Raw genomic sequence first — 9,596 nt, 5'->3', positions numbered from 1 at the left:
GAGGAGGAGGAGGAGGAGGATGAGCCGTGGGGACCGCCCCTCTCTCTCTCTCCCTCAGATATAAATAGGAGAGGGATTTTTTTCTGCCTCCACTCACTCCTCCTGAAGGATGATATCCCTGACGCACCTCAGACATCACTCCAGGAACAATGTGGTGAATTTTTTTTCCTTTCTTTCTTTTTGTCTTTTGAATTTCTCAGACAGTGTACACTTCGGGCGCCGTCTCAATAGTTAATTAGTTTGAATTTGTATAGAAACAAAACTACACACACACACACACACACACATGCCCACAGTGTGGAAAGTTATACAAAAATATATTTTATTTTTTTCTCCCCTCAAACTTCTCAGACATTCTTTGTCTGTGACGGCTGAGCTGTTGACAGACGGACCTCGACCCAACGACCCCACGACACGCCATCGTGTGTATGTGTGTGTGTGTGTCCGTTAGGCTAATTATGATTTTAATGTCGACAAATCGGTCATTTTTTGTTCCCTCCGGTATTTGTCAAGTCATTTGTAAAAAAATTAAAAAAAAAAAAAAAATCTGCACCAGGTTTTTTTTCACACATTTTATTTTCGTCCACAAACATAAAATAGAAACAGGAAGTGAAGAAAAGTTCTCGATCATCAACATCTGTTTGATTAAGAATCCCACAAAAATCAGGACCTAAAGACGAGAGACGTCGGAATAAACAAAAGTTTACACGACTTCATAACGTCAATAAAAACTTTTGCTGATTTTTATCGATGAAGTCGGTGTTAGCATCAGTGCTAGCATCAATGTTAGCACCTACACATGCTAACGCGGCGTCATCTACGTGTTTAACCGGGTAACTCCTCATCTGTCGCCCGTGTCATTTCAAAGATGTACGAAGTAGCCTTAGCCATATCGACAGTTAGCACGGAGGCTAAAAACAAAGCAGAAAAAAAATTTAATTTTTTTGAAAATCTTCATCGGGAATCGCAAATGTTTTTTGAAAAGCTTGTAGCTTTACTTGACTGTAACTAATGTAAAAAAAAAAAGCAAATATTTAGCCAAAATGACTACGTGAGGCGGGTACGAAGTTCAAAGCTAACTAAGCTAACAGTGTCGGCTAGCTTATAAACAAATCTGTATTTGACAGATTGTCGCAAAGTGTACCAACTTTTACGAAAACCGGCTAGGTTGTTAGCAGCGTTAAATAAACAAACGAACAAACGTACGTGTGTGTGTGTGTGTGTGTGTGTGTGAAGAAAGTATTCAAAGAAAAAAAACTGTTTTTTTTGCGGAGTTTTGGGTTTGAAGAACATGAAAGAGGATTGTTAGTGATGAAAGAAGAAGAGTGATCAAGAGAGGAGAGATATTAACGCCTGGGTGTGTGTGTGAGTGTGTGTGTGTGAGTGTGTGTGTGTGTGTGTGTGTGAGTTGAAGGGTCAGGCTGTAAGAAAGGAAGATAAGATGAATGCTACGTGTATGTGTGTGTGTGTGTGTGTGTGTGTGTGTTTGTAAGAGAAAAGAGTAGAGAGAGAAAGAGAAGTGAGATGGGAAGGAAGAGGAAGAGGGGGAGGAGGGGGGAGGAGGGGGGAGGAGAAAAAAATGGGGTGATGCTGTGTGTGTGTGTGTGTGTGTGAGTGTGTGTGAGTGTGTGTGTGTGTGTGTGTGCACGTGGTGGCGGTGAAGGGGAAGGAGGTGGTGGTGCGGGTGTTGGGGTGGGGGACAGGCACAGTCAGTTGCATGTAGAGAACTACGACTTAAATATCTACAATATGATACCTCTCCTAATTCATTTTTTTGACTTTCTATGTTGATGAAATTATTTAGTTTAGCAGCGTAACTTTGAACCTCAGTTTTAACTGTTACCCTCGTGAAGTTGTTACAACACAAGCTGTCAAAATGGTGGTAGAGTCACAGATACTGCATATTAATGTTCAGATGTGTTTATATATAGGTGTTGTGTAACACATGTTTTGTACTAATGACCCCCGAGCCCCCCCCCCCCCCCCCCCCCGGTGGTGGTTGTTGGTGTTGTTGTTGTGAGCTTTGCCCCTTTTGCCTCGTCTGTATTTACACTTGTTTACGTCTTGTTTTGACTGAGTTTGACCGGGATTATTTATTTATTTATTTATTTATTTATTTTGTATTTATTTATTGTTGATTTGAACGTTTGAAGAGCCGCAGCGTCAACATGTGGACGTCTGGAGTTGGTGCTCTAATTGTTTTGTCCTCAGGTGGGTTTGACGGCAACTTTTGAATGTCTTTTAAAACCAAGAAGAAGAAAAGAAAAAGTACAGGATCTCCTTCCCTCTCTCTCTCTCTCTCTCCCTCTCTCCCTCTCTCCCTCTCTCTCTCCCTCTCTCTCTCCCTCTCCCTCCTTGTCATCTGTCTTTTTCTCTTCCATCCTGTCAGCCTGGGCTCTGCTTGTATTTTATTTTTTATTTTTTATTTTTTTTATTTTCTTCTTCCACTTTCCTCTCCCTCCCTCTCTCTCTCTCTCCTCTCTTTTCTCTCTCTCTCTCACTCACTCTGTCTTTTCTGTCTCCCTGTGCCTGCACCTCCCACTCCTTTTCCTTTCTCTCTCTCTCACACACTCACATGCTCACTCCTCTTCTCCCTCCCTCCCTTTCCTCCTCCCTCCTTCCCCTCTTTCTTTATCTTTCAGCCCCTCCATCTCATTTCTCTCTCTCTCTCTCTCTCTCTCTCTCTCTTGTCTCCTCCCCCGCCCACAGCTCTTTCTCCCTCCCTCTTTTCTCTTTTCACACGCACACACACACTCTCTCTCTCCCACACACACACACACTCTCTCTCTCACTCACACACACACATGCTCTTTTAAATACACACCCAGTCTCTCTCCCTCCTCTTCTTTTCTTCTTTCTTCCTTTCACACACACACACACTCACACTCGGTCTGGCTCTGTCTGACTACTTTAAAAGCAGTAATTATAAATGACGTGGTTATCAGGGCATCCAGGTCTACCACACACACACACACACACCTTTCTTCCTGCAATATCACTCACTATCTCCCACCTTTCTTCAATCTTCTCTTTTCTTTTCCCTCTTTGTATTCTGCCAGAATATGGAAAGCAGCTCAGCCTCTCTCTCTCTCTCTCTCTCTCTCTCGCCCGCCCTCTCTCTCTCTCTCTCTCTCTCCTGCTCATGCTTCTGTAGCACAGACTCAAAAAGTGCTCTGTGAAGAAAAGAAAGAAAAAGAAGAAGAAGAAAAAGAAAAAAGGTCAGAGCTCCAGTTTATGTTTCGTTTTTTTTTTTTTTTCTTCAAACCTCAGGCCCAGAAAAGTTGGCGCACGTCCTGAAATATTTAACATGAATCTGAATTATTTGACGAAATGACCAACAGGACGAACCGGTTAAACTTCCACGTTTGGGACGGAGGCTAAAAAAAAATGAAAGTCAAATCTACTTCAAAGGAGCCGGAACCGACGATGGTTGAATATAATACTCCGTCCAACGGTCGGTGGTCAACGGTCGGTGGTCAACGTCGTCTGATCTTCATCTTCATAAAGTATTATAGATATTTTTCAGTAGAGGGCAGCACATGTTCGTGAGCTATTGAATAGAGCAGTTTGAATTTAAACGGTGGCGCTTTGGTCCAGAGGCGACGTCTCTGTCGTTGGTGTGGAGCCCCAGGGTTCACCTCCTGGGCAAGTTCGAATCCCGGTCAGGGCGGTTGGTACGGGGCAGTGTGATTTGGGTCATGGAGACTGCTGCCCCCGCGACCCGGTAACGGATAAGTGGAAGAAAATGGATGGATTTAAACTTGGTCAACATGGTTTGAATTCTGGGACCTGAGTTTGTTTGTTCATCAGCACATTCAGCAGCAGTTTCCGTCCGTGTCCTTCTGGTCACCATCGGTATCAGTTTAGCGTAGATGACGACAGGTTTTTTCGGATTCTTTGTCTGAGGACAGGAAACTTAATGGACGCGTTGGTCTCTAACGTCTGTCAGTGATGAGCAGAGAGCCAGAGCTCGGTCGGTGAGTGAAGCTTAGTTTTCTGTAAATGATGTCGGCGCCGCGACGGGTCTGAATCCTGCGACAGACACTTCTGCTTTAGTGGCGTTTCCTCTTCTCTGTCTCACTCTTCTGCTTTTTTTTTTTAAACTTTATTTCCGTCCTTCTTCAGACTGCAGAGTAAACATGTGCGTGTGAAGCTGGAACACTTCTGAACCAGGCAATTGCATTAGTGATTCAGATGCGTCTGTGTAGAATACAGAATGAGCAGGAGGCTCAGCCCAATGTCTGTTCTGGATATGAGGCGTCTTCCACACATATAGAAATATATATATACATATTATTTTCCTTTTAAAGGAAGCGCGGCCGAGCCGGAAGATTCCGACCGTTACAGGTTCACTTCTTCCATGAATGGGACAGATTCCCCCAGGACCTCCACAGGAAGTGCTGAGGACGGAAGTCCACTTCCTGTTTGGACCGGACCTCCATCCCCTTCTTGTGTTCCTCATTATTGTCAGACGTCAGCGGAGGAAGGAAGCTCGCAGAGACGTGTCCTCCGTCTCTACTGTTCTGTGGTTTCAAAGCAGAGAAACAAGGCGTCGTCCCAGTTACCCCTGAAAATATTGTCTTAACACTTTGTCTTCACAGTTTGGGGAGTGGGACGTGCAATGACCCTGGTGTCAGGCAGGGGGCAGAGTGAACCTGAGGGATTTTACATAAATAGGAGGTGTGCAGATCTACGTTTTCAACCTCGCGTCGGCCTGATCTGAATCCCGTGCAAACACAAAATCGCGTCGGCCAGTTGACCTCATCTGAATCCCGTGCAAACACAACAAAAAAAATCATGCAGAGACCTCCAGTCACCAGCAGGGGTCGAACTGACCACTCTTCCACAGTGTGTTCCTAACTGGAGGGTGAAGGGGGGGTTTTATTGGAGTAGTTTGCAGCAGGGCTGTAGCAGTAACCTGATTGGTCTAATCAATCTGACCAATCAATTTCCTTTGATCTTCCTGATGAAAGAGTCTCACGCCTTCAGTGTTTCTATAGAAGAAGCTGTCGTTCTGTCACGCTGATTGACAGGACGATGGTCCAATAGCGGCGTGACCACGAGGCGTCATCGTCATGCTACAACTACACGCTGCTGTATTTCTTCTCTTGTCCACAGGTGTCAGTAATTCACATGAAAAACATCATATTCATTGACAGGCTGCAACAGGTGCAGTGTCTATTTATACGTATGTATTTAAAGTGACACCTAGTGGACAGAACTAGAAACAACAACAAACAATATTTTGTGTAAATGCCCCTGGCCAGAGTACGGGAGGGGTCACATGAGGACAGAAAAATAACCCAACATTTTGGATGGTCCTTTATAGTCTATAGGGGTCGCTGTGGTGTGTAGTACTTACTATAGTCTATAGGGGTCGCTGTAGTAGTGTTGTTGAATATCAGAATATCAAAGATTTGTTCCGTATGTTGTCTTTCAGGAGGAAGACGGCAACCGCTCGGTGCGAAACTACCCCAAGATGACAGAGAGCCAGGTGGACGTTGGGACCCAGACGGAGCCGGTGGTGGTTCTATCTCTGGCTCAGGCCGCTGTTCTCGGTCTCATCTCACAGAATGAAATCTTCGGGGCCACCATTGCCCCCAACGGATTCTACACCGGGGAGCCCAGGGAGTCCCCTCCTCCCCCGCCCGAGGCTATGGACTACGAGTACGCCGACCAGCTGATCGGAGCCAACGGAGACTACCTGCCTGAACCGACCGGAGATCCTCAGGAGCCTCAGGCCCACTGCAGCGAGAGCAGACGAGCCGCGCCTCCTCGGAGCAACAAAAGACCCAGGAGCGATGAAGAACCAGAGACTCCTCAACAGAGGGCGACGTGTCACCAAGCTCAGGTGAAGGATGAAAGGCTAGAGTCTGATATACCGTCATCCTGCACTCACGAAATCAACAGGCAAAGTCCCGCCGCGTCGGAGAACCCCGGCACAACCCAACGGGACGGGGCTCTGAAGGACGAGAAGACCTGTGTAGACTGTTCCTCGTGTGTGAGAGACACACAAACTGATGGACAACCAGAACAGGAAGCAGAGGAGGAGAAGGACGCAGCAAGAGACAGCAAAGTCGGAAAGGTGGAGGTGCCACGAGAAGAAGAAGAAGTAGAAGAGGAGGAGGAGGAGGAGGCGTTGAACCTCACGACGGCTCGTGAGAACGGCAGTCCTCTGGAGAATCGCTACTACGACTCCAAGGAGACGGCCTACGAGTCTGCGGAGATGCCTCTGACGGGAGAGTACGAGGACAACGGTCAGGCCATGCTGTGGTCGGACCCCGAAGGTCTCGCCAGGCGAATGCAGATAGACCGACTGGACATCAACGTGCAGATCGACGAGTCCTACTGCGTGGACGTGGGCGAGGGACTAAAACGCTGGAAGTGCCGCATGTGCGACAAGTCGTACACCTCCAAATACAACCTGGTGACTCATATTCTGGGTCACAGTGGAATTAAGACCCACGAATGTCTCCACTGTGGGAAGCTTTTCAAGCAGCCCAGCCACCTCCAGACGCACCTGCTCACCCACCAGGGGACACGGCCTCACAAGTGCACGGTTTGTGAGAAGGCCTTCACCCAGACCAGCCACCTTAAAAGACACATGCTGCAGCACTCCGACGTGAAGCCCTACAGCTGTCGCTTCTGCAACCGCGGCTTCGCCTACCCCAGCGAGCTGAGGGCGCACGAGAACAAGCACGAGAACGGTCAGTGCCACGTCTGCACGCACTGCGGCCTGGAGTTCCCCACCTACGCCCACCTGAAACGCCACCTGACCAGCCACGAGGGCCCCACCACGTACCAGTGCACAGAGTGCCACAAGTCCTTCTCCTACCACAGCCAGCTGCAGAACCACCTGATGAAGCACCAGAACGTCAGACCCTACGTTTGTCCAGAGTGCGGAATGGAGTTTGTGCAGATCCACCACCTGCGACAACACGCCCTGACTCACAAGGTAGAGTTACGGAGAGATCACCGGATCGTTATTTTCTTTTTAGAAAACTCCGGGTCACTGAACGCACTTCTGAACATCACGTTTGTGTTTTTGTTTTAACAATCTTATATGTGAACCGGCAAAATTATTTGAGCTTTGCGAAGGTTTCCTGAAAAGAAATTGTGCAGTGGACCTAGATACCAGTTGAATCCGTCAACAGCACTCGTATCTCGATCAAATTTTCCCCATTTCAGTTTGACTTCTGATCACACCTAACTCACATTCGCAGGGACAGTTTTGTGCATTTAGGATTAAATATATAAAAAATATTTTTTTTAAAAATATATCGTTATCCAAAAAAAAGAAAGCTAGCAGCTAAGTCGATGTTGAGTAACGTTTCAAAGAAATGTCCCAGCCTTCTGAGACCTCGGCGGTGACGACAACTTGAATGATTTGGGGTGTTTTTCTCTCGCGTTTCTTCAGGGAATGAAAGAGTTCAAGTGCGACGTTTGCTCCAGAGCCTTCACGGTGTCTGCTAACCTGAAGAGACACATGCTAATCCACACCAGCGTCAGACCCTTCCAGTGTCACATCTGCTTCAAGACCTTCGTCCAGAAACAGACCCTGAAGACCCACATGATCGTCCACCTGCCGGTCAAACCTTTCAAATGCAAGGTCAGGTTCTGCGTTCACAATCTTCCTGCTCTCCTTACTTTTTTAAAAGTTGTCTCAAAGCTAATTTTGGCGTACTTTTCCCCAGGTTTGTGAAAAGTCCTTCAACAGGATGTACAACCTGCTGGGTCACATGCACCTGCACGCGGGCAGCAAACCCTTCAAGTGTCCTTACTGCAGCAGCAAGTTTAACCTGAAGGGAAACCTAAGCCGACACATGAAGATTAAACACGGCATCATGGACGTCTCCATAGACGGACAAGGTGAGAGCGCCCCCTTCCACTAAAGTTTGATCATTACAAGGACAACTGTCCTAGTAAACGTTTAGTATTTTTTGCTATTTATAATAGTGAATACTGAACCATCACCAAATACTGTAGACTACTCTTACGAACTTCCTTTGAGTATTTTCACGATATATTCAGCTAACTGCTAAGTACGTGTGTGTTAGCCTCAGTTAGCCTCAGCTCAATTTTTTAGCTAGAGTTGGCGATATATTTGTAGCTAACCTTTATTTTAAACTCCCATTTAGCCATCATCTTGTTTAAACCTTCTTGTCTAACTTTGGGAAATTACGATCTACGTAGCCGGCTTTTTCCTTTAGCATTTTTAATGCTACTCGACAAGTGGTTTTCTTTCACAAAATACGGGCTATTTTTAGTAAACCTGACCCGATTCTGCCTTATTGTTGAGCAACTTTTATGTCAATGTCACACCACACTAAAGCTTTCTCTTTATGTCAATGTCACACCACACTAAAGTTTCGCTTTTGCTGCTTGTATTAATATAAACGTCTTGATATTTATCGACATGCGTTTCTTAGCTGTTAGCACATTATGAAGCCGTCTGTTGACATCCTCGTCTTTGTTTTCCAACCAAATAAAACTGACATTTCGATTTTCCTCTTCCTTCCTCCACATCATTTCTTCAGAACCCGCCCCAGACCCTGAGAACCAGGAGGACTACGAGGAGGAGAGCTTTGAGCTCAGCGAGAGGGAGAACCGCGCTAACAACAACAACACACCGGACATTGGCAAACTGTCGCAGATGGAGTATTACAGCCCCTACGTCAAGGCTGAGGCGCGCTTCAACACTCCGTGAATGATTAGAATCTTTGATTTCTGTCTTTCTTTGTTTGTTTGTTTGACTCCTCAAGGTGATTTTTGTTGTTCTTCAGGAGCAAACATGAAAAAAAAAACTGGGCCCAAAAAACTGCACATTTATTCATATGCACTGGAATAAGTGGTTTATCTACCAAATTATTAAAAACAAACTGTGTTTAAATGTAACGACATATTATTCATCTCTTAAAACACTGCAGATCTACTGAGGACGGACGTTTATGAAAGATTATATAAGTTTGTTGTTGGTTTTTATGAGGATCAAAGAAATCGGCTGAGCCTAAGTTGGATTCTTTAGAGACCGTATATAAGAAACGGACACAGCCGTCAAAATGTTGCTCCACCAGTTTGAACCTAACTTCACACCTTTACATCGATAGTACTTCAGAGTATTTTAATGATGGTACTATTTAGAAGAAAACGGATGGAAAAGCACTATTATGTCTCCTATTTCAGGAAAATAAAACGGATGGAAAAGCACTATTATGTCCCACTGACAGTCTCCTATTTCAGGAAAACGTTAAAACTTTTTAAAAACTTTCGGCTAATTCATGCTAATTTTTAACTATTTTTATAAATGTTTTTGTCACTGTAAGCCAGTGGTGCTGCTTTATCTGCCATTTTCCTCTAAATATGCTGTAATAGTTAAAGATGTGTGAACCATAGCTTTGAAATACAAACTGAGAATGACTCCTATTTTTCCAATTTGAAGTTGCTGGTCCAGTTCTTATATACAGTCTACGGGGAAAACAACAACTGTCGTGCACTTACGTCGTCCAATCAGCCGCTCTCTCAGCCATGTGAAGGTTTAAAGAAGACACTTTTGAGTTCATTCCTCTTCATTTGCCAAAGCTTTGTTTCATCTGTAC

The 9,596-nt window shown here is 45.4% G+C and overlaps 1 protein-coding gene across 2 annotated transcripts; it reads left to right on the top strand.

Moving 5' to 3' along the window:
- The first annotated feature begins 11 nt into the window (after positions 1-11).
- znf710a (zinc finger protein 710a) lies at positions 12-8,865 on the top strand. Of its 2 annotated transcripts, none has more exons than XM_008310992.3 (5): positions 12-154; positions 5,441-6,955; positions 7,418-7,609; positions 7,695-7,869; positions 8,538-8,865. In XM_008310992.3, the coding sequence occupies exons 1-5, from the start codon at positions 110-112 to the stop codon at positions 8,705-8,707; spliced, it is 2,097 nt and encodes a 698-aa protein (XP_008309214.1). In that variant the 5' UTR covers positions 12-109; the 3' UTR covers positions 8,708-8,865. The 2 variants fall into 2 exon arrangements, with proteins under 2 accessions (XP_008309214.1, XP_016888381.1); XM_017032892.2 differs by lacking the exon at positions 12-154 and adding an exon at positions 3,085-3,218.
- The last annotated feature ends 731 nt before the right edge of the window (positions 8,866-9,596 follow it).

The sequence above is a fragment of the Cynoglossus semilaevis genome, chromosome 6 (genome assembly GCF_000523025.1).
Source record: "Cynoglossus semilaevis isolate Cse_v1.0 chromosome 6, Cse_v1.0, whole genome shotgun sequence".
NCBI classification, from domain to species: domain Eukaryota; kingdom Metazoa; phylum Chordata; class Actinopteri; order Pleuronectiformes; family Cynoglossidae; genus Cynoglossus; species Cynoglossus semilaevis.
Note: the sequence above shows the minus strand (reverse complement) of the source record. Positions and strands in the feature narration are given on the sequence as shown.